Consider the following 24,879-nt stretch of genomic DNA (forward strand, 5'->3'; position numbering starts at 1 on the left):
TGGAAGAAGGCATCCACTCAGCTCTTCCTTGCCAGGATGAAGCACACTGGGCAAAAGGCCCCCTCCAGAACCAGTGGAAGAAGGCACCCACTCAGCCCCTCCTTGCCAGGATGAAGCACACTGGCACAAGGCCCCCTCCTGAACCAGGGGGAGAAGGCATCCACTCAGCCCCTCCTTGCCAGGATGAAGCACACTGGGCACAAGACTCCCTCCAGAACCAGTGGAAGAAGGCATCCACTAGAGAGACTGTGGTTTTGCGCTCCCCAGGACCAAGCAGTGGCAACCCACCCACTAGAGAGACTGTGGCTTTGCACTCCCCAGGACCAAGCAGTGGGCAACCCACCCACTAGAGAGACCAGGACCAAGCAGTGGGCAAAGCACCCACTTGAGAGACTGTGGCTTTGCATTCCCCAGGCCCAAGCAGTGGGCATGGAGCCCTCTCCAGGCCAGTGCCGTTGTACCATCATCCGGCTGAGGTACCCCCGCCATTCCCTGTCCCCCTGAGGTGCCTGTGTGTTTCCGACCTGATGCCCCTGCAGTCTTCCCTCCATATTGAGGCAGGAGTCAAGTGTGGCCTTGGCCTATGTGTTATCGCTCAGTGGGCCACGGACATTTTGGAGTGGGCATTGTCCCTCCTTTTGTATATATTGTACATATTGTACATACTGTTTATTGTTTAAGGACGTATATATCTACAACTGTACTATTACTCCATTTCTTTTGTCCTTGTGTTATTCCTGAGGGCTACGGGTGTATATGTAATGTTATTGCATCTGTTTGTGTGTATGGGGGTGTTGCATGTGTGTGTCACTCTCTTTTTCCTCCTCCCTCCCTTCTGTGCTAGGTGCAGTGCTCACCGTGGTCGTCTTTGCTGGCGTTCATGTTCCTGGTGTATGAGAAGGTACACCAGCATTGGAAAAAAGTGCAGTTCGGGCTACATGGCATTGTGATTCTTCCTTGAGTGTCGAGAGGTGAGTCGTTTCCCTTCAGTGTTCAGTTTCTGCCGTGCTTTGGATGGCGTTGGTACCGCCCCGGAAAAGGTGGCAGATAGGCGTGTTGTAATGCTGTGGGCAGTACATTGTCTTCCGCCTGGCTGTTTGTGGTTACTGCTGCGGTGTTTGTTGCTACCGCCGTGGCGGTTGGTGTGTTAAAGTGGCTGTTTGTGTGGACGGTTCTGCCGTGGTCATGATTACAATTTTTTTACCGCCGGCCTGTTGGCGGTGTTACCGCCGCTTTATCACCGACCGCCAGGGTTGTAATGAGGGTCAAATTAATTTGGTATGTTCCAGCAAAACCCCTGAGGTCATCATTGGCTCACAGTTGAAGAAAGCCCATTGGGATGGACATAGTTTCAGCTACAGGACTTCCAAACTGTGGAACTCTCTTCCAGTCGATCATCACTTTCCTGCTTTAGGAAAAAGTTAAAAACTTGGCTTTTTAATCTTTAATAGCAGGGTTTTTCCCTTTCTTCTTGTTTCTATTTGTGGTTAGTGCCATGACACCCTCGGGTGTACGTGCGCTCTATAAAATATATTTTCATTTTATTTCATAAGAATTGTTAAGGATTTCCTTCACAACTTTACTATCCAAGTTTTCGTTTCAATCTCCTCCCCATGATACTCAGGATGGGCTCCCTTAATTAACTAGTGTGCTAGGTGGTAGTATTAAAACACCCCCAAGTAAGGCGTTGCTTATTATCTAGGAAGGGTTCCTTGCTCCAGGAACCTGCCATTTTTTGGTTCTTCAGTGGTACACTAAAATTTTATTCCACCAGCTGTCAACTTCCATCATCCCAAACCGCACTACATTACATTACATCCCACTTATTTCTTTGTGCTGTCAAATATACAAGGCTGTCACTGTGTTTGTACATTATTTTATCAATGCATCAAAACAAAAGGTAACTATTCAGGTGTCTGGGAAATCAAGGTTACAGGTATTTGAAGTCCTCTCCCTGAAACATCTATCAAGACCCATCCATGCCCTTCCAAAGTAAACAAGAATGGACGTCAGCCACTATTGGTCCACTAAGGTTTATCCAAGTCAGGGTCATATTTAAGAACCTCATAAAAACTGAAATGAGCATCTGCTTCCAAAACCTCGAAGAGAAGGAGATCCTAAAATTAGAACATTCTGATGCTGCAAATTGCAAACATATACAGTTCAGATGCTATCTAGCAAGACTTCACTTACCTCCACAAGTTTCACTGCCCCTGCATCTAAGAGCTCGCGATTACTGGATGTGTTGTTCCCCATGCTGAAGAAACAAAACAGCAATGTGTAAGAGATTAATAGAATGTCTCGGCACCCCAAGCACACTGCTCCCTAGTAATGAATTACACAATATTGACAGTAGCACCTCAACAAACGATTTAGCTCATAATATGGACACCAGCTACATTACAAGGTGCCTGGGAATGAAAAAAATTCACATAGCGTCCTAAAATGTTGTTCCAGTTGTAATGCATAACTATAAACCTGTTTAATCAGAGTCATTTGCCTTTCAATTGAAGTGTACCAGTGTGGATGGACAGCTTGAAGAACAACAGCTCTAAAGTAATGTCTCTAGACTAAAAAGCAGGGTTTACTAGGAATCATATCGGACAAAGGCAAGTCACCAAGCATTCTGCTTGCCCTGTACATATACTTTCCCTTTCCCTTTCACTCTATGAACTGTACTTCACTCCATTGCTTGGTACTAAGTATGCACCACGTTAGTCAGCATAAATATACAGATTCATCCTCTATGCTACCTTTTACCCCTGCCTTTGTACAGTTCTCCGCTGCTACGTAACTAGGTTTGTGCCAAACGCATTCCCATAGTTACATACTATTTCCAGTGGCTGTAGGACTACAGATTTCACTGTGAAAAATCAATTTGTTGAAATAGCTCACAAGTGAAGGAGGGCAGATACTCCACATGTGGTTTGCTGCTGTGAGAAACACTTCCCCAGCTCATTGTGACGACTACTCCTACTAAATTCAGCTTCCAATAGGGATGTGCAAAACAAGGAGCAGAGGTAGAGTAGAGCTGACCCATTACAAGCGGTGGGATAAGAGGCAACATATCATCATTTTAGGGGGTCAGGTACTCAATACAACTGGCTTATCTAAAAGTGGGTGAGGGTATAAGGAGGAAAAATGATGTCGCTCAAGAGTGTGCAAAAGGCATTTGCCACCTTAATGTGGAACCCTGCACTACTACAAACGCCTGACCACTAAAGATGGGAAGGTGCATCAGCCCACAACTCAATGAAAAGGGAGAGGTGCTGCCAAAGGCAACTGTGGTGATGGGACTGTGGCCTATGTGCTGCTACAACACAGTGAGCATGCACGACAGAAAGCAGGCAGAAGCAACACTAACCTGTAGGTAACAAAATAGCCATAGCGAGTGAGGCTGAAAGACTCACAAAACACAATCTCTTGTGATTCTGTCAGAGGGGTATGCCATGACCTCCCATTCTGCTCTGCCTCCTCGAAGGTGGAAATCTTAAGAGCTGTCCTTTTCTTCCATACAGAGCAGTATGGCCTCCCTTCAGGAACAAGTAAGGAAGCACTTGCTTTGAACTTTGTTAACATGGCATCCTGTTATGGCACTTGCCCAGGGTCAGGCTTGACAAATGGTAATGCTAGACCTGAATTAGGTGTGCAAACTTCCTAAACTAAGAGACGTAGGCCAGCATGATGAACGACAGAGCATGCATGTGGCATAGATAAACCTTGCCAACACCTCTTGATTGGGGCAATTCCTGCATAGAAGTTCAATAAAAATATATAATTTAATGTGTTACTTTTCACACAGCCACCTGGCAGCAATGTTACTCTAGTCGAACAGCTACAATAAAACATTACCACAATAACTCTAGGTATTCTCGTTGTCAGACATTTAGCAATACATCTTTGTTATGTTTATTTCACATGGCGGAAAAACAGAACACAAGTCAATATTTAGTTCATCTACTGTGACAACTCAACAAATTTTAGACAGTGGCAATTGTGACTAGAGAACACCATTTGAAGGCTCACTAATCTAGTCACTGCTTTTCGTCTGAAGCAATGAGCAGGGAACAGATAAAGTCCTTTTCAAGCTCTCTTCCTGACCCCTACTCACTGTGTGTTGGACCCCCCATGAAAGGTGGGCTCTAACCCATACCCTGATGGTGTTCTGGACGCCTACCACCTGCAAAATAAAAAACATGATGTGCTTCAGCATCCTTCCCCTCCTCCAATTTTACTAAGGGCTTGCCAGACTTTGTTGCATACATGACACTGCACTGTACCTTGACTATTGGAGCACAGGATTACACCGTCTACTACTCACCCCTGACAAAGAGGATTATGAGTGAGCTAGAATGTATTTTAGATGGTTGTGCATTTGTGGTCAATCTTACATTTCAGCTGCACTTGGACTGGACAGGACATGTAGACACTGTTGGGAGACAAAACCTTAAGAGTGGGAACCACATTATAGAATGGTACACTATGGGGTGAGTGAGTGGGTGAGGTGTAACACTACTAACAGTATTTGCCCTAGGCACCAATACTTAGGAGTCAAGTTGAACTAGGTCATGCCTTAGACAGCCCTAAGAGTCGAGCTGAACTAGGCCACACCATGGTTAAACCCAAGCAGTGTGCAACCCTTCACCTCCAGGCACTTTTGAAGCAATTAACAATTAATTTTGAGCACATGGGTCATCAAATATTGCTATTATATGTAGATAAGTGCTGCAATTCAGTGGAAAGATCATCTCCTTTTAAAATGTATGGAAAATTTATAGCATCAATATTTAAAAAACATGAAAACATCTTTTAAATAGCAAGGTTAATGACTCGTCAAAAGGTTAGTAAAAAATAATCATTTTCCAATACTTGGAATCAATGACAACTAAAGTTCTAATGATTTCTTGAGCCCCATGAGGAACTCAATTATTCCTTCAGGGGATCTCCATTGATAAATCGTAAGCAATGAATAGTCTTCATTCTCATCCAAGATCCCAAAGAATTTCTTCCAAAGTTGCATTTTGTGTTACATCTTTGCCTTCCTTCGGAAAGGCCTGGAAGTTCATTTGACACAAATGCTCAATATAACGACCTAAGAAGGCTTTATTGCTATTAACTTACTTGAAAACCTGAAGAAAAAAAAATGTGGTCACGAATGGTACTAGGAAGAAAAGTGAAATTGTAAAACATCTTCCATAAATGCTTTTTTATTCCTTTAAAGTGACAGTTTGACAGAACGTGAGAAGATTCACCTGTGCATGGCCAAGCAGAGTGGTGAAAGCAGCAGGAGTTATTTCTGGAGGATTGAGGAGAGGCTGCTCCCGCTACCAGGTCTCCTGTTTCATTCCCTTAGAACTCTTGTGGGCGGACATACCAAAGGAGAAGACACTACGAGAAACAACATCCATGTTTTACGTCAAGGATTTAGATGTCGAGAAGAGGTACAGCTCCAAAATGCTCGCTGTCGAGGGCTGGATCAACACTGAGGACAATCTTTTGAAGAGACTGCGGAGCAGCTGAGTAGAGTGAAGGTCCAAAGATGTGCTTCAGAATCAGACTTTGACTACTCCAGAGCTAGTAGCCATCTAAACCGGCTTCTCCAATATTTATACTGGACTCATCTACTCTCCCACCATCAACTTCACCACCACCTCCTTCTTTGCCTCTACATCGTCAGCGTCCTTTGACACCTCCTCCACCACCAGTAATTCCTGAAGAAATGTGTCCACCTAAAGCTCTACCAAGGCTTAACGCAGATAACCAAATCACATCTGTTCTTGTGGGAATGCCACCAAGGTGTTTCAGACCTCCATCCTGACATTCCAGACCTCGTCGTAGACCAAGGACCACATCAAGGTCTCACCGTCTACCATATAATTCAAGATCAAGACAGCCCAGGCGTTCGCATTCATGATGCAGATTGGATTCTACATCCTGATCACTTTCACCATGGACTTCCTACTCGACATCACCTACAGAGAGATGCTCCCTCACACTGACAGACTCCAGTGAGGCTATCTCCTATTGATGATTTGAATACTTTTTAACATGTTTTTATAAGAGAGTCAAACAAACGGCATACTCCTCTGTCAGATGCAATATCCACATCTGTCAGACGTTTCGAGACGTTACACCAACATTCTACCTCAAGGCCTTTACTACCATTGGTTCCAGATCTCACTGAACCATCAATGGAACTTTAACTTCAGCTCCCGCAAAGGCAGCCCCACCTTGACTTAAAAAAAAAAGTACAGGCTTCCCAATCAGGAGCCACTGTTTCTTTGCTTAAACCCTCATGATTCAGTTACTGCTCGCAAATCCCTTGCCACTGCTTCATCAAAAGTACCCCCAGACAAAGAAATGAAGTAGCTCGATTTGGTGCAAAGTTAAAAAATGTGTCATGTTTGCTACTGCTATGAAAACAGCGAGCACCACAGCATTCTTGTAAGGTATGATAGGTCACTCCAGGACTCACTCCGACTGGTCACAGACAACCTTCCAAGAGACCAGCATGAAGACTTCAGCAATATTCTAAGCAAAGGCATGATGGTATCCAATCAAGTTATCAGTGCTGCAGCAGAATGATCATTTCTCGCAGGACAAGGATATTGTCATGGTTTGGCCTTCTACCGTTTTTCCTGGATAACAGTAATATAGTTCAAACATGAGGAACAGCATACGATCTAGAACTGCCTGTTTTTGAGGTACACATTATGTGGTTCTAATGCTGATGAACATATATCTGAGATGAAAACTGAATTGGAAACTCTGTGAGCCACTGGTCTGGAAAAGAAAAAGAAGCATAATAAACACTCCCACAAACTGTATGCTCAAAGCTATTACCGTCTGGAGGTTCACAAACCTGAATGGCCTCTAAGTCAACAGCAACATCAGAGGCGGCTTCAGTAAAGGTACCAATCCAGAGGGAAAGGAGGTCATCAGCAATCTCCCCCAGACACTAAACCCACCACTGGTGGCAAGCAATGAGTTCCTACTCACTCCTTTTCTGTTAATCACTCCGGTAGAGGAAAGCATATTTTGTTTTCCTGGTAAAGTGGAAATCCATAACCAGAGACAAATGGGTTCTGAATATAGCATTACTGTCTCAGGTTCAGATACCTTCCACCAGCAAGTCCACCAAAGATGTCATCCCTTTACATCAGGAACAACTTCAGCAAGAAATCTCTATCCTCTTGTTAAAAAAGGCTGTAGAGAAGGTCCCTACTCCTCAGAAAGAAATGGAAATTGATTCCTGTTATATTCTGGTGAAGAAACAAGGACCAAAGAACGAGTTAAGACCCATTCTAGATCTCAAGACTGCAGGGATCTAACCCAAATCTATCACGGGGATTAGCTACGCTACATAGACCTTCAAAATGGTTATTTTCATAATCCCCAAAAAATTGAACATTCCAAAAATTTATAGTGGTAAGCAACCATTACCAGATCCTTCCTTTTGGCCTGAAGTACTCATCCAGAACCATTTCAAAATGCATGGGGTTCACTGCATCATTGAGGATGTGAGTCCACTCCTACCTAGACACTGGCTAATCACGGTGTCAAAATATCAGCACGCAAGCCATCATTACCAACTTGCAGTCACAACTCTCAACTGATTAGGCCTGCATGACAATTACAAAAATAAATTTCCATCCCAGTGCAATCTGTACACTGTATTGGAGCAGTTTTGGACACAGCAAACATAAAAGTGCTTACTTCGAAAGACAGACTATTATCTATCCTTCACAAACATGGCAATCTGAAGAAAACAGCCCTTCCACCAGTGAGGCAAATTTTGTCTCTACAAGGCTGAATTGTGCCCTGCCTTGTGCCTAGTACAAAAAGAATGTCAGAGTATGAGACCGTTACAACAACTATCACCACAGGCTGAGGAACCTCTCAGTCAGTAGTGTCTTTCAGAGAACCTTCTTTGCGGAAGGAGCTTATATCACAATATTTCAACACAGACATCAGTAACAGATGCCACCCTGACGGGTTGATATGCTCACATGGATCATCTTCAGATTCAAAGCACTTGACCTCGGAAGGAACAGACAATTCACATTAACCTGCTGGAGTTGAGGGTGGTACGCCTAGCCCTTAAGGCCTTCCTTACATTCAAGTCTGACCCCTTGCCTGTTTAGATGGACAACACAACAACCATGCATCACCTGAACAAGCAGGGGTTGGGGTGATATCCAGAGCCTTGTCCCTGGAGGCTGAAACGATCTGGAGATAGCCAATAGCCAGAAAACGCAGGATTACAGCAGTCCTCCTGCCAGGGATGCAGAATGCTCAAGCAAATTCAAGGGGGGTTGGGAGAACACTGCCTCACATCCCAGCACAGTTTACCCCATTGCATCCTGATAAATGAAGTACGCAATTAGAGATTACTTTAAAACTAGCTGCAGCTTTTCACCAAAGGTGGTGCAAAAATTGCTGCATATCTCTAGATTAGTGCTTTTGGATATACCCCTTAATCAGTAGAGAGCAGAAGCAGCAGAGAGCAAAGGAAATTCATATGGGATAGATGAAAATGCTGCCAAGTTCCTCTAAGGTAACAGTACCACTCACTGGTGCATCTCCAGGGCTCGAAAAATCTGCTCGACCACTCGCTATGGCGAGTTTTATTTTATGAGGTCGAGCTATTTTTAGATCCTACTTGCCCCTTCTGGCAAATGGACAAAGAACAGGTGTTCTGTTCAGTCAGAAACGGAATTAGCAATTAAGATGCTTTTAAATCTTATTCTTGTCATGTTTGCTTGGTGGTCAGAGATAGATGTCAAAAGTCAGTTTGTCTTCTTGCAATGCAAATACTTTTCTGTGTGACTGCAGAGTTCCAGGTTTTTGTAAGGTGAACTGTCTGAAATATGTGAAATGAAATGCTGTTGGTATCAGATTTTTCCTAACACACAACATTTAAATAAACTAAGTCAACTTTACAAACATTTCAAAATATATTTCAATAGCTGTGAAAGACTATTTTTTGTACTTCTGTGTGATGAAAAAAATACTTTGATAGGATGAAAAAAAGGCAGAACACTTTACTTGGTGATTTGCAAATGATAAATGTTTTCTGAAACCCAATTTTCACAGATTATTGTTAATACACTATATAATTTTATCAGTAAAGCTGCAAGTTAGTGGGAAGGTTTCTGGAGATTTCTTGGAAATTAACTGTCTGTAAATGAGTGTGCTACCACATCATGGTTTAGTAATATATTTATTAAAAGTGAGTATTTGGGGGCGTGGCTTTGGGCGTCAAGATGGCGGTCGCACTCTAAGAGTGCTCCGGACCCCTCCGTGATCTGCCCGTTAAAGCACTTGCCATCCTGCACTAGATATTGCCCCTAATGATTCCTGCCTGATTCCTAGCCGGCGGGGACGATACCGGCCAGACGGGTGCCGTGTGGGAGTGGCGGCAGGCCCGCAAGCAATCTGGGTTTCAACGGCGGCCTAAAAGATGGCGGCTGAGAGCTGAGGCCGCCCCCCCCCCGGGCCGTGGTGGTGACCGATTGAGAGAGGCGCGGCTGCCCAGCAAAGCGGAGCGGGAGCCCGGAGAAGGCCAGTGGATGAACCCCGGCCTGGTGATGACCAGGGGTGCACCGAGCAGTCCCGGGCCCGGGCAGTGTGTGGAGGAGTGGAGGCCCCAGCGATAACAGGCCGGACCCCGTGAGCGACGGGAGGCCGGCCCGCGGCCTGGTGCGTAGTGGGGCAGCAGCGGCAAGTCTAGAGTAGAGAGGTGACGGCCCCAGGCCGGAAGGCCGTGAACTGCCACCCCCCCCCCAGGCTGCTGAGCTGAGGTAGCCGAGTCGGACCTGGCTTGATTGACTGTGGCGTGCGGCGGCCGGCTGGTCCTGCACGGAACGTGCCGGAGGTCACTGGATATGGTGGCCGGGCCGACCCTGGCGGCCGGTGCAACAGGAGTGACAGGGCCCCGTGGCGGCAGAGCGCAGGTGAGCCGTGGGTGGTCCTGGGCCGCTCTCATAGACTGAGAGGACCGCGGCTTGCATGCTGAGAGGAGGCGTGTAAGGTGGTGGCCTGTCTGACGGCCCCCCTGGGCCGGGGGTGTTGCAGGGAGCCCCAGAGGAGTTGCTGAGGAGCGGAAACCCAGACACGGTGAATGGGGCCTGTTGCCTTGGGTCCACTAATCGAAGAGTCACAGTGAGGACAGCGGCGGCTATGTGGGCCCCGCCCCCGGGGAAGCCCCCCTCTCAGAGGGAAAGAAAGAACATGGTGATCACTACGTAGTGAAGGGCCCCCAGAGTGACCAGCACACTGTGGTTGGAGGCAATAGGAGTGGGAACCAGCCCGGCCGCCCCCTGGGCCTGGGGGAGTGCTGTTGGGAGCTCCGTTGCTCTCCTGAGGGCTGGAGATCCCGGTGCGCAAAGAGACAAGTCTCGCGGCCACTTCGGTGGGCGGTAACCCACTGCCTGGGGTGTCTGGACCAGGAGAATCGTTAGAGGGACTGTTTGGCCGCACCGGGGCCCCCCCCCCGGAGGTGCCCCCTCAGAGGGAAAGTGAGTACAAGGGGCAGTCAAGGGCCCCAGGAGAGGTCGGCGCGCAGTAGTGTGGAGGTGCCCTCCTGGCTGCCTGAAGCAATTTGGGTAAGGACAGAGCTGGCAGGCAGCCCCCGGCGTTCCAACAGAGGGTTGACCAATTTACCACGCCAGCGGCCTCCCAGAGCATGGGAGACATGGCGTCGGGGGGGCCTGCACCAGATGGGGTGAACGCAATCCTTCAGGCCATCCAGTCATCGCAACTGGCTGTGGAAACCAAGATCGGTGAAGTGCGGGAGGACATGGGCCTCATACGACAAGACCTCTGGAACGTGGTGGGCTTTATCACAGAGGTGGAGGGCCGCGTCACCCAAGCAGAAGACGACCTACCTGATCTCAGGACTAAGGTGGCCCAGTTGCAGACTCGCACCGGCGAGTTGCATCGCCGTGCGGAGGATGCAGAAAACCGCTCCAGACGCAATAACCTGCGCTTCATCGGCTTTCCAGAAGGAGCAGAGGAAAGCCGGGCCCCTGAATTCCTGGAGCGCTGGATCAAATCCTGGATGCCAGAGCAACGTCTCTCCCCCTGGTTTGCAGTCCAGCAGGCGCATAGGGCCCTTGTGCCCTGGCCCCCACCCATGTGGCCTGAAAAGACCGATGATCGCACGCTTCCTGAACTTTAAAGACCGAGACATTATCCTTAAAGAAGCCAGGCTCTGCCCCGACCTCTGTTGGGACAACCACAAGATCCTGGTATTCCCAGACTATACTCGAGAGGTCCAGGCCCGGCACCGATCGTATGAACACGTCAAGCAAAAACTTAGGGCGATGCAGTTCACGTATATGCTCCTCTTCCCCGTGTTCAAGAAAGTCCTTATGGGTGAAAAGTCCTACTTCTTTGAGTCCCCGGAGGCGGCATTGGACTGGCTGACAGAGGAAGGCGTCATGGTTCAAAGGGGCCGTGGACCCGCCGCCCAGACAGGTGCGCGAAGAGGATGCAGATGCACCAGGTCCCGACGCAGGAGACGAGGGCGTCCAGACAGCCCCATCGGTGAGGACTTGGGGCCGGGACCCAGTTGCCAAGTGGAGGGGACTTCTATGGACTCCTCGGAGACCCGGAGTTCAGCATGGGCGGTGGAGGAGGAACGCCTGAGCCAAACCCCTGCGCTCAGCTGAAGAGTGGGGGTGTGGCCCTTGACTGATACAATCCCAGGGGGGTATACCCTGCCTGGTGCGAGCGGGTGCAGGCTATGGTGGTGGCTTGCTTATTGCTTAATGATTGTAGGTGATCCAGCTGAATGGAGGGGTCCACCACTCCACTCCAATGACAGACCATTTGGCTGTTCAATTTTGGTTGGGTTGTTGGGCGACAGATGCTTCCGGGGTAGAAGTATGGGGTGGGGGACAGTTGGGGGGTGGGGAGTTCATTGAGATGTAAAGTTGTGGTGTTTCAATAGGGTTCTTTTGTTGTTTTCTTATTCTTTTTCTCTGTTTGAGACGGTCACCTCTGGGCTCATCGACAGGCACAAGACAATCAACTACACTACTGTATCCCACGCGTGGCCCTCATTAACACAGGTCCTTTCATGGAATGTGAACGGACTCCTAGACAAGATCAAGAGAGCCACTGTGTTTAATACGCTTCGCAGGCATGCCCCTTCCGTGGTTTTTCTACAAGAGACCCATTTGCTTGGTGCCAAACGCCGGTGCTTGCATGAGGAGGGTACGACAAAGTCTACCATGCTGGATTTTCAAGGGGCTCCAGGGGGGTGGCTATTCTGCTGCACCGTTCATTGCCCATGGTGATAACCGCCACTCGTTCCGATCCACGAGGACGGTTTGTTGTGGTGATCGGCACACTCCATGGGTTGCCGATTAACTTCATATGTGCCTACGTCCCCCGAATGCGTTTGATAGGTTTTTGCTTGCGCTCTGCAAGGTGCTGTCGAGGCTCCCCCCGGGGCTTACTCTGATAGGCGGCGACTTCAACTCCGTCTTAGACCCCAGGCTGGATGTTTCGGGTCCCGTGTCCACAAGCCGTTCCTACCGGGCGTCGGGGCTGAGTGGTTGGGTTGAGAGCCTAGGTCTGTGTGAGATTTGGCGAATCTGGCACCCCAGAACTCGACAGTACACCCGTACTTCAGCAGCCCACCATACACATGCTAGGATTGACCTCATTTTTATGCCAGCACTAGATGCCGCCAGTGTCACCGGGGCAGAGATATTGCAGCACAGGGTCTCAGATCATGCACCACTACAAATCCGGTTGGGTGGTACCGACCCCGCCCAGCGCCCGACATGGCGCCTGAATGCCTGGCACCTACAGGACAGAGAGTGCACCCAAGCGGTAAGAGATCACCTTAATCAGTACTTCAAGCAAAATCTAGGGTCGGTGCCGTCACCGGGCACGGTCTGGGCTACCTGTAAGGCTACCCTCAGGGGACAAGCCAAACATCTCCTGCGCATACGAGAACGTGCGCGCAACCTGTGAGTGTCAGAGCTTGAGGCCAGAGCACTGAGACTTGAACGCCGACTCGCAGTCTCCGCGTCTGGCTCCACTTCGAGGCAACTCACCCTGATCAAAGAAGAAATTTAGACACTTAGGGGGTTATTCTAACTTTGGAGGAGGTGTTAATCCGTCCCAAAAGTGACAGAAAAGTGACGGATTTACCACCAGCCGTATTACGAGTCCATTATATCCTATGGAACTCGTAATACGGCTGGTGGTATATCCGTCACTTTACCGTCACTTTTGGGACGGATTAACACTCCTCTAAAGTTAGAATAACCCCCTTAGTACTAGAGACAGTGAAGCATCTCTGGCGAGCCTCGGCAGCCCGAGTGTACGGTTGGGGGGACAAGAATGGGAAGCTCCTACACTGGCCAGCTACTCGGCCACTGGGTGATAGAATTATTTCGGAAATAGCCGACGAGTCAGGAGCAGAAAGGGAGGCCCCCTCCTGGGACATGTTGCCCTCCTGAAGATTTTACAGGCGACCAGGTGCAGCCTGGATGAGGCCATTAGCCTCGAAGAGATCAAAGACGCAATTGCAAAGCTATCCCCCGGTAAGACACCTGGTCCGGATGGCTTCCCAGCAGAGTTATATGTTAAGTGTAGGGACATTTTGGGCCCCCACTTGCTGGCCATGTACCAGGAGGCCGGAAAAACAGGCTGTTTTCCCCCAGGCATCGACCAGGCCACCATAGAGGTGATTCCCAAGACTCAACCCCGTCGCGACACTGCTCTGCTTACTGTCCCATCTCCCTCTTAAATACAGAGATTAAGGTATTATCTATGATCCTTGCAACCAGGTTGGAGGTGGTGCTTCCCTCACTGGTCCACCCTGACCAATGCGGGTTTATGCCCGCAAGAAGTACAAGTCACTGTATCAGGCGTTTGCACGTAGCCCTGGCTTACCGTGACATCCTAGCTTCGTCCTCCTTGGCTCTTCTCCTGCTGGACTTCGAGAAGGCCTTCAACACCATGGATTGGACCTACCTGGACCAAGTACTGTTGAGCAACGGGCTTGGACCTAAATTTCGTGGCCTAGTGAAGCTCCTCTACTCCAATCCGACTGCCCGAGTTCAGGTGAATGGGGTGATCTCGGATCCGTTCCCCATCTGTCTGGGCACCCGCCAGAGGTGCCCCTTGTCCCCGCTGCTCTTCGCACTTGTGATAGAGCCTTTGACGAAGCTATTGAGAGAAGACCCCCTAATCGAGGATTGGTCATGGCCTGCGGGGTAGGAGGACCGCGTGGCACTATTTGCTGATGATGTGCTTGTATATTTGGCCAACCCCGCCCCCAGCGGTCCCCGTATCCTTCAACTCCTGGGCTTATTCTCCGAGGTTTCTGGCTTGATTCTAAACCCCAGCAAGTCCCTACTAGTCCCCCTGCATTCCTCTAGAGATTGCATAAATTGGCTTCAAGACATCCCTATTAGACGTAATAGTTTTAAATATCTGGGCGCACAGGTGGCCCTGTTCCCAGAACTGGCATGGGTGCTCAACATCTCACCCCTCTCCCGGCGGATCAAGGACAACCTTCAACGCTGGCAGGCCCAACCCCTCAATCTGCTAGGCAGCATAGCACTCTATATAATGATGATCCTCCCTAGGCTCCTTTACCTACTGCAGAACTTTCTGCACCCAATTCCCCAGAAATGGTGCATAGAGATGGACGTGGTAACACGTCAGTTTTTGTGGTGCAGCACCCGTCCCAAGCTGGCCCTTGACTCCTGCCAAAGAAATGGCGGACTGGGGATGTCCAACATTTACTATTACTATCTCACAATGCACCTGCTCGTAATAAATGACTGGATGGGGGGTGGGGGGGGTGTGAGGGGGTGGGCTGGACAGATCCGGCATACCAACTGGAGCTTCAGACGATGGGTTACTCCAGGGTGCTTGAGGCACTGTATGGCCGTCCCATCCCCCGTGCGACCACTGAAGTGACTAAGACGGTTCTGTTGGGCTGGCGCAAAGCCCAGAAGGTGTCGGGTTGGTGGGGCCGTCTCACCCAGCAAACCCCATTATGGCATGGGGGGTGGTTGGCAGAGGTTTTGGCTCTGGAAGGATTTCAAAGACGGGACAGCCTAGGAATCTCCGTGCTTGGAGACGTTTGGGTGGGACCACGTATGCGATCCTTTGAGGAGCTCCAGTGACTTTTCTCACTTAACAAGACTCAGTTCCACAGGTACCTGCAGCTCCGTCATGCATTACAGGTGTATATCCGGGCTGGAGAGGTCATCTCTGAGTTCAGTCCCATGGAGGCGAAGGTGCTGATGGGGAGTCTGGGGTCTCACGGATCTACCGCTCCCTGATCACGAACACCGCTCGGCCACTGGACGGGCTTCGTCAGAGGTGGGAAGAGTGGTTGGGTCCTATGGAGGAGGACGACTGGAGGGAGGCGCTAATGGCCCCACGGGCCATAACCATGGCCACTCGCTTTCGGGTGTTACAGACCTACTACCTACACACAGCATACCTCACGCCCCTTAGGTTACATAGAGCAGGCCTCCGGCCCCGGGCTGACTGTCCTCGATGCTCGGGCCCAGATGCTGATTTTTATCGTATGGTGTGGTCCTGGCCGACCATCGCAGTCTATTGGAAAGCAGTAGCATCTGAGATTTCTGGGGTTCTGCAAGAGGAGGTGGAGGTGGCTCCATTGCCACTCTTGCTTGGGGTCATGGGGGGGTGGGATCTAGAAGAGCCGATCGAACCTTCCTGGGTGTTGCATGTTTGGTGGCCAAAAGAGACATAGTGGCGGGCTGGAAGGAAAGGGCAGCACCAGCGTTGGCCAGATGGTGGCGAGGAGTAGACTGGTGCGCTCAGCGCGAAAAACTCAAGCAAAGGGGTGCCCAAACAAAAACAATAAGGTGTGGGGGAAGTGGGAGACCACATGGTGTACTTAATTTGCTCATGGGCTGGAACGGCCAGTCGTGGGGAGCCCGTTCCTGGCAGGAATTCATTGGTTTTTAGAATATGTCTATGCAAACTGTATCTTGGATGTAAAGTACTTTTTAGTAGCTTGCTCGGGCGTGGGAGGTGACTGTTTCTTGATATTATGTTGTGTATTTTATTGTTTTCGCAAAAACCAATAAAGTTCTTTATCAAAAAAAAAAAGTGAGTGTTTAAACAATAACTGAGAAACACTCCTGCCCTGATGGCAAAGCTATTAGTAAACTAAGAGGCAAGTCATGCATGAATCACTATATGTGGGCTAGATTTATTATGCATGGAGCAAACATTTAGTGTATTTAATCAAACACAGAGGATTTTTTTTAGAGTACAAATGCTGAACTCACATATTTGAAGATGCACTCATATGTGAGAATGAAGAAAAAGGAGACTGTAAAATACAATATTTGCCTAAGATCACACAGTTTGAGACCCGTTTCCGGTCAAGTACATTACAGTTAGGTCGAATAGATTATTCAAGCTACTTGAACTGCAGTTCTAGTAACATTTTTATGATTTTCTGAGGCCTTATTTCCAAAGTCCATCAGCTTGCTGGTTTAAGGGAGCCTTTTAAACAGAAGTGGGGTTGTGAGCACACATCGCATGACAGCTCACCCTTTGTATCCTGGTAAACGCAGTACACAATTAGCGCTTACTTCAAAATTAGCTGTAGTTTTTCACCAATGTTGATGCAGACATTGCTGTATAGCTCTAGACACATGTTTCTGAGTTTAGCCCTTTATCAGTAGAGAGCAGAAGTATAAGAGTGCAAAGAAAATTTATATGGGGTTGCTGGAAATGCTGCCAAATTCCTCTCAGGTCACTGACTCACTCATGGGCACACAGGTGCATCTCCAAAACTCGTCAGCTTGCTGGCTCAAGGAAGCCTTTTAAAGCGACTACACTGCCTCACATCCCAGCACAGTTCGCCTCTTTGCATCCTGGTAAATGCAGTACGCAGTTTGCACTTACTTCAAAATTAGCTGTAGTTTTTCTCCAAAGATAAAACAGACACTGCTGTATATCACCAGACATGTGTTAGTTTTTCCCAACCCCGCTTCTGCTCAAACAAACTCTTTGAGCAGAACCATTAAAGAGGACCAGAAATTGCTCATAAACAATTACAAAAAACACCCAAACTCGCCTTGAGGTTTTTAGCAACTAGACACAATGAGGAATGACCTGTAGATCAACTGTTCAGGCAAATTTATCTATGCTTTCCTCCTATTTCTGTTACCAGAAGCAATCATGAAGCTGACATACTTGAGGCCTAGATAGATTCTGATAGCTGCAGAGTGGTCCTGTCAGTGGTGGTTCACAGACCTCCTCCATCTCTCAAAATGTCCCCAAATGTGGCTGAAATGCAGTCCAGATCCGTACCCGTTTGGGGGCCGGATACTGCACTCCACCCAAACATTCATCCTTGAGCCTGGCAGCTTGGTTCCTGAACTCATACAATACGCCCACTTGAACCTTCTTCAGGAGTGCATGGACATGTTAAAAGCTAGAAGACCTGTCTAGAAGAACTTTCTACTCCTTTAAGTGGTAGAGGTTTTATATCTGGTGAGCTCAGAACAATTTTAACCCAACCACCTGCCAAAAGCAGTGCTTCCCTATCTTTCTCATTTGGCCATGGCAAAACTCCACTTTTGCTCTATTGAAGTCCACCTTGAGGAAATCACTCCATACAGAAAATGTCCTTTACAAACTTCCTCAAAATCTCTGCTCTGAAAGATTTTTAGAAAGGCGCAGGGGTGTGGAACTTAATAAAATATGTACTTGTCCATGGGACAGGTTACTTCATAAATCTTCTTGTCCTGTAAAAAATCCACTTGTCCCTATGGTGCCACATAGTGCAGCAACAACTTTTGGCAGCATTTTCATTATATTGGAGCTCTGATAATAGCCTCTCTGGTTATGCAAGGGCTTATACTATAGTATGTTCTGAATACTAGCAATTCCCTTATTTTGCAATCTTTCCACAGATCTGCATATTGGGGCTGGAGATAACAGAAAGCAATAGTTCCAGTTTTGGAATGCCCTTTTGCATCCGTGCAAACCTAACTCGCATGTTTTTGGGGTTTTCACCAGCTTTTTGGTAATCTTTTCTCTGACAGAGAAAGGTTGGAAATATACTCCTGCCAAGGGCAGAATTAAAACTTATTTTAGGGTGGGGAACAAAAGTGGTTAGAGGAAAGAACTTGTCAATGTTTGACAGATTTTTGCATAAACAAATCTACATATGTATGTTTTTGTGGGAAAGTGCAGTTCATAAAAAATTCTAGGAGTACACTGTCCTGGCCTTCCTCCTGTAAGTTCTTGTGAATTCATGGAAGGTGTAAATCTGCACTAATGCAAGGACATATACTATGGGTGCTCTTTTGTGACTTTCTTTAAGAATTGGCCCCTAATTAGGTCTGGCATTTTGACCTTTTGTTTTTACTAAAATGCTGTCTCTCTCTGTATCTCTCTACCAGTGTACATCCTGCTTTTTAAAAGAAAAGGAAGCATATTAGAACACAAAGAAACTACTGTCAAAATGTGTGCTTTTTGTGATCAAAAAATATTTTTGCTTTTTTGCAAATGTTTGTTATAATGTTTAGGGCCTGGCAGCTCCCACAACAATAAGGTTTTAGAAAAAATCATGTCAAAACAAGACACGAATAGACAAAGCTAAAAGGCCGACCACTAATGTCGACCTTTTGGGCTTTACCAATGCTTGTTTATTTTCATGCTTCCCATAGTCTTGTTGAAATTGCTTACACTGACTTTCCATTATGAATATTTATTGGAAAAATTAGCATGCATCAATACATTTTGCTAACTGATGGTTCAAAGAAATATCAACTAAAATTTTACAGTAGTTTGCAAAGCCACTTTTTTCAGTTGCATTTTTGAGAACCTTTTATTTTGAAAGCAAACAATTATCGGTCTTGATTTCAAGTTCCTGTAAATATTTGCATCTAGTTAGAGAGCATTCTTGGAGCATTATACACAGGTTGATATTCTTAAACTTTGCAAACGTGCGTGAACGTTTTTATACTGGAACCACTGTCAATAGTGGGATAGGCTTCCTTGAGAAATCTCTTTGCTTGGGGCTAGGGATTTCGTTTTGTCTCTTCTGGTGCAAATTCTGGGAGGAGCTAGCTGTTCTATTCACAGACTATGTAACCCTGGTTCTTCATCAGGGGAATCTTGATTAAAATTGTAAGCAACCCTTCCACCCCCCTAAAAAGAACTGAAGTAACTGCCACCTACAGGGCATGATGAGACTCTGGAGGACTGGGAACCCCCTACAGCCGCAGTGTCCTTTTTTTAACTTTAGCAGTGATTTCCAAATGTTTTAGAATCATGACCCAGTTTTTAGAATGACAGACTTTCATGGCCCACCTTAATGGACATAACTCGGGCGATTTTTTAATGTTATAGTAGACATGTTTTCAAAATGCTGTCAATTACCTAAATGATGTAAACTTACAATTATTTGCGTACCTCTCTAACAGAAATTGTTTACAAATGTCATGACCTTGGCCACGCCCTTCAGTATGTTATTATCAGATTAGGCCAAGATATTGATCTGTCTATAAAAGTGGCAGATGGTGAACTACACTGTAGCTGGTACACGTTTCAGAGTGAGATGCTGGCCTGTGGCATTTCTTTACTAAAGTCATAGCACTTCTGAAAAACCTTTGTGTTGATACCAGTGATTTTAGCACATTTGAAAACTGTGTCTGCAGCAGAGTATAGGGTAAGGCCTCAAAATCATTTTTGTGTTAAAAACTAGGTCCAGTGGTGCATTTTGATCCCCAGATATATATTTTGCAGTCTGATATAGTGCGAAGGCTGCCTCAGGGCATTGGAGCTCTTTACATGAGCACTAGACTAATTTACATAAGGTCAGATTTATTATATATTAAAGCACAGGAGATTATGAGATTTGCCTAGAACCAATGCCAGGACTGAAACATCCTAGTTCTCCAGATTCAAGTAGGCAGCTCTAGCTGTTAAGTCACATCTATAATTCTCAGTGTATGGGTGAAAGTCATACACAAGTGGATGGTTATGTTTGATCACTTACAGTGAGCACATTTCCTGTTGAAAATGGCTTTGTGTAGTGAAAAAAAGCAGTTGCAAAATATACAGCATAGTTCGCCCGAGTCTTGCTTGGAAATAATTGTAAGGCTAATTTTAAAATTGGATGTAGGGACACAGGGCCAGATGTAACAAAGGGTTTTACCCATTCTGTGTCTATGGGAAAATGTGTTCGTACATACGGCCCATAGTTCAGTATCTTTGCACCAGTGGTGCTGGAACACTTATCAGAGGCGGGGAGCTAACATCAATGTTATATCACTTAAGTTATAGGGACTGTGAAAAATCCTAGCTTCACACAAAGTAAAGCAAATTATTTCAGCAGGAGAGCGATAAGCAAAGAGTATGTAGCTGGTGGTCCATTTTGGAGCACACTGTTGCAAATATATTACTAAAGCAGTGTCATTTACAGACAGCACATTTTCCACTGAAATGGCCACTAAATCTGCACAGATACACAGTTTTACTGGTAACACTATATAGCACACAAATAATGATGTGTGGAAATCAGGTACAAGTGAATATTGATCATTTGCGCATCACAAAGTAAAAGTGTCTTGATTTGTTTTTATCCTATTAACATCTTTGTTTCCATCACACTTCAGAATTAGAAACAAATGTACTTCATTTTTGCTTTCCTAATTGCTGCTGTATTCTAAAATACATGTACAGTTCATTTGCAGGTATTTACATTTTGCTGTGTATTACAAAAAATGACACCCTACAGCCTTTTCCTTCATACTCTGTTCTCAAGCTTAAATGTCAGATAGTTCACTTTAAAAAAATCCTCTCACTTTGCTGTCAGAGAATGAAATGTGAACACAAATCGCCATGTTAAAAAGATAAGCAGCAGTCTGTCAGAAGACAGCCTGATATTTAACTTCTGTCTTTGAAACACAGCAAATGTGACAAGATAAATATTATGTATAAAGGCATCTTTATTTATTGCTCTTTCGCGACCCACTAGAAATCGGCTGGCGACCCACCAGTGGTCTGCGACCCCATCTGGTAAAGCACTGATCTACCATATCTGCATCCTGCAGAGCTACCTTCTCTATCATTCATTTTAAAAGATTAAAAAAAGGGTTTCTTATTTTTTAGTGACATTTCTGGACTTAATGGATTTTTTTTAAGTGAATTAATGGAATTCGTAATATAATCATCTAAATGCACTTCCTGGCCTTTCTGAAGTAAGGCGAAGATGTAACACAAAATGCTACTTTGGAAGAGGTACTCCAGGATCCTGTTATGTAGGCAAAACTATTCACTTCCTACTGATTTCAATGGAGATTACCCTGAAAACTAGGATTACAGATAAAGAATAATTCTTTCTTTTCCGTTAGGGTGAAACACATTTTAAACACTGTTAAAACACTGTGCTCAAGGTCATACCCTTACTCCCATAACAAAGCCACCTGCCATATAAGACTTTAAACGTTCCACACGTTAGGTGGTTCAGGGTCCTACTGCAGGCCCGATCCACCAGTAGTCCACGGATGGCTAGAAATAAGTACTCTCAGCGAAACAGAACCAGTGGGAACAAAATCAGATACTGTAAGTCACACAAACAGAAAACAAATTCTGCCGGTTCTTTCACTTGAGAAACAGTGTACACACTTTCACAAACAACGCTATATAACTAGCAAAGCCATCAGATGTGGCTTTTATGTGCCAATAGAGGCATGCACAAATGCTGTTTGAATGCCTCAGCAACTAAAGCCAGATCTGTTGGCTTGTAATACTATCTGTCCAGAGTGTGCCAAATATTTTAAGCAGTCCAAACTAAATATTTTGTTGTTGGGTCACCTCCTTCTCACTATCAACAATGCCTGTTTTCGGCCATTTGATTCACATTAGTGCCATCTTCGTGCTTTCTGCGGTAGCATGAGTAGACTACCTTACAGTGGCCTCAAAGTAGCAATGGCCCTGGTTGGCTCAGTGCAGTTGAAGTGGAGTGCAGGGGCAACCCTCCCTAAAGGAAAAACTACACATATTTAATAAGTGCTATGTGTGTGGCCACATACGCCTTCTCTGATCCCTCCCATATATACACAATTCGGTCCCATGTAAGTACCCACAGTCTGCCCTCCAGATATGATAAGCCGGTGGCACGGACAGTGACAAACATTCATTGTGTTTCCCTTCACGTTTACAATACTGTACTAGTGTGATAGAAAATTCCACTGCAGTTTGTGCACTCTATACTTGTGCCGTGTGCCCGCGTGAAGGAAGATTGCACAGCTGCTGCATGTGTTGTATTTGTACGCTACAAAAAGGAGTTGCTTGCTGTAGGTATACAATACATGTATGAGTTAAGGTGTGATGAATCGGTGTGCTTTTAAGTTGGAGAATAGTTTTGATGCACTGCAATACAAGCATCCCATGGGGCAGAATAATACACCAAAGTACTAATAGCATGAGGTGAGGAAGAAATACCCTGGTGGGCAAAATCAAAGATATATTATTAAATATTGGTAACAAATGCTCTCACAGACAACTGTGTTGTGACGCCAGCCCTAAAAAGCAAGTCAAGTAGAAAAGATGTGACACAGAATATCCTACTCAGTCGATAACACGTCTTGGGGGCGTTAACCACAAACTAAATCCAATCTCTTGCAATTCAGTCTATAAAGATTTGCTGCTTTCACTCAGGTGCTCCTGGCCATCTTCCCGAGAACTCGTTGTTCAGCACACAATGCCGCCCCAGCAAAGTTTGTAGGGTCAATAGGGCTATCTTGTCTAAACAGAAAGGCAGATGTGGATCGCCCAGCCATTCAGACCTTTTGCGTAGGGAATAAGGAATGCCCGATCGACACATTTCACTTTTTCTTGGTGGAAGAGTTTGAATTGTTGCACATCAAGGGAAGTGATCACAGGCCCCTGCAGTTAGTGTGAAAGGCAGAACAGTGTGAGCAAAGAGATAAACGTATCTCATTGCAACTCGAGTATCGAAGACATATAACGACACGCATATCGGATGAAATATTAAGAGTCCTTAATGAATTTATGTCGGACGATAGGTTGCCAGAGGTGTCAGAGGGCCAGGATGATTTTTAACATGGTATGACCGAGTTATTGGACAAACCGTCAACTGTTTTAGGGTGAGATTTATCCTGAGAGCCCAAAATAAGAAAAGTGAGCAAGTCTCTCAGGGTAAGAGGAATGGTTGGTTTAATAGGGAATGTGGGAAATTAAAACAAAAAATAAGGAATTGGGAGAGATTGTTTAAGAAAAAGCATGGCCAGGTGCAAGCAGGTATCCTCCACTCTGCATACATTGAATATAAGAACCTGTTGAGAAAGAGGAAAATGGATTTTATAAGTAAAAAATGGCAAACCATGCTTAAGGTAATAGGAACAAATAATACTAGAAAGTTCTGGCAATTGGTACATGAAGGAAGTGGGGTAGGGAAAATGAGATGCCTAGTAGGCGAGGATGTTTGGCTTAACCATCTAAGTAACATATTTGGAAGTGAGGACAATGAGGTGGGTCCGAAGATAAACCTTGAGGTGAGTGATGAGATAATGTCACACTTCTCACATAAAAGGATAAAAGAAACTATTCTGTCCCTTAAGTTAACCAAAGCGACAGATCCAGACAACCTCCTTGCAGTAAACTAATGTTGATTGGTGGGCTAGTTTCTATTATGTTAGCTTTCAGAAGACCCTGACCTCAGGGTTTTTCCCTGGTAGTTGGAAAGGGGCAATCATTAGTCCGATTTGTACAAAGGACGATGCTATGGCACCCAAGAAAAAAAAATTAGCCACTTGAAGTGGAGGGAGAAAGTTTTCTCCGAAGTGTTGTTACATCCGATGAAGACTTGGGTGAAAGAAAATAATATCATTCCAATTGAACAAGGTAGGTTCAAAGTAGGCCACTCAACTCTTGATCATTGTTTTAGTGTATGGGCAATGGCAAGGAAGTTTATAGATTTAAGAGAGAAATTGATCTGTTGTTTTGTTAACTTCTGTGCCGCCTTTGACCTAGTGGACCGAGATTTACTATGGGACATGTTGAAGAGGCTCGGATTCCACCAGGATCTTCTCTTTTGCCTCCAGGAGATACAGAGTCAGAATTGGCCCTGCGGTCTTATATCAGATACCGCAGATTCCCTATCAAAGAAAATACAGATTAAGAACGTCCCGTGGCAGGGCTGTGTTTTGGCTCCCCTATTTTTCTCCCTGTTTCTGACAGATTTACCAAACATGTTAAAGGAAGTAAAAGCCTATGCCCCAAGATAAACAGCATGTATGTCTCTTGTCTATTACAGGGAGTGCAGAATTATTAGGCAAATGAGTATTTTGACCACATCATCCTCTTTATGCATGTTGTCTTACTCCAAGCTGTATAGGCTCGAAAGCCTACTACCAATTAAGCATATTAGGTGATGTGCATCTCTGTAATGAGAAGGGGTGTGGTCTAATGACATCAACACCCTATATCAGGTGTGCATAATTATTAGGCAACTTCCTTTCCTTTGGCAAAATGGGTCAAAAGAAGGACTTGACAGGCTCAGAAAAGTCAAAAATAGTGAGATATCTTGCAGAGGGATGCAGCACTCTCAAAATTGCAAAGCTTCTGAAGCGTGATCATCGAACAATCAAGCGTTTCATTCAAAATAGTCAACAGGGTCGCAAGAAGCGTGTGGAAAAACCAAGGCGCAAAATAACTGCCCATGAACTGAGAAAAGTCAAGCGTGCAGCTGCCACGATGCCACTTGCCACCAGTTTGGCCATATTTCAGAGCTGCAACATCACTGGAGTGCCCAAAAGCACAAGGTGTGCAATACTCAGAGACATGGCCAAGGTAAGAAAGGCTGAAAGACGACCA

The 24,879-nt window shown here is 46.0% G+C and overlaps 1 protein-coding gene across 1 annotated transcript in view; it reads right to left on the minus strand.

The window, feature by feature from the left end:
- Positions 1-24,879, minus strand: part of GLRX2 (glutaredoxin 2) — a 167,281-nt gene that overhangs the window by 103,478 nt on the left and 38,924 nt on the right. Inside the window, exon 2 of the mRNA XM_069231102.1 lies at positions 2,194-2,257. Within this exon, the coding sequence (XP_069087203.1) occupies positions 2,194-2,257 (64 nt within the window). The remainder of the gene's footprint in view (positions 1-2,193; positions 2,258-24,879) is intronic.

This window comes from Pleurodeles waltl, chromosome 4_2, assembly GCF_031143425.1.
Source record: "Pleurodeles waltl isolate 20211129_DDA chromosome 4_2, aPleWal1.hap1.20221129, whole genome shotgun sequence".
Lineage (NCBI taxonomy): Eukaryota > Metazoa > Chordata > Amphibia > Caudata > Salamandridae > Pleurodeles > Pleurodeles waltl.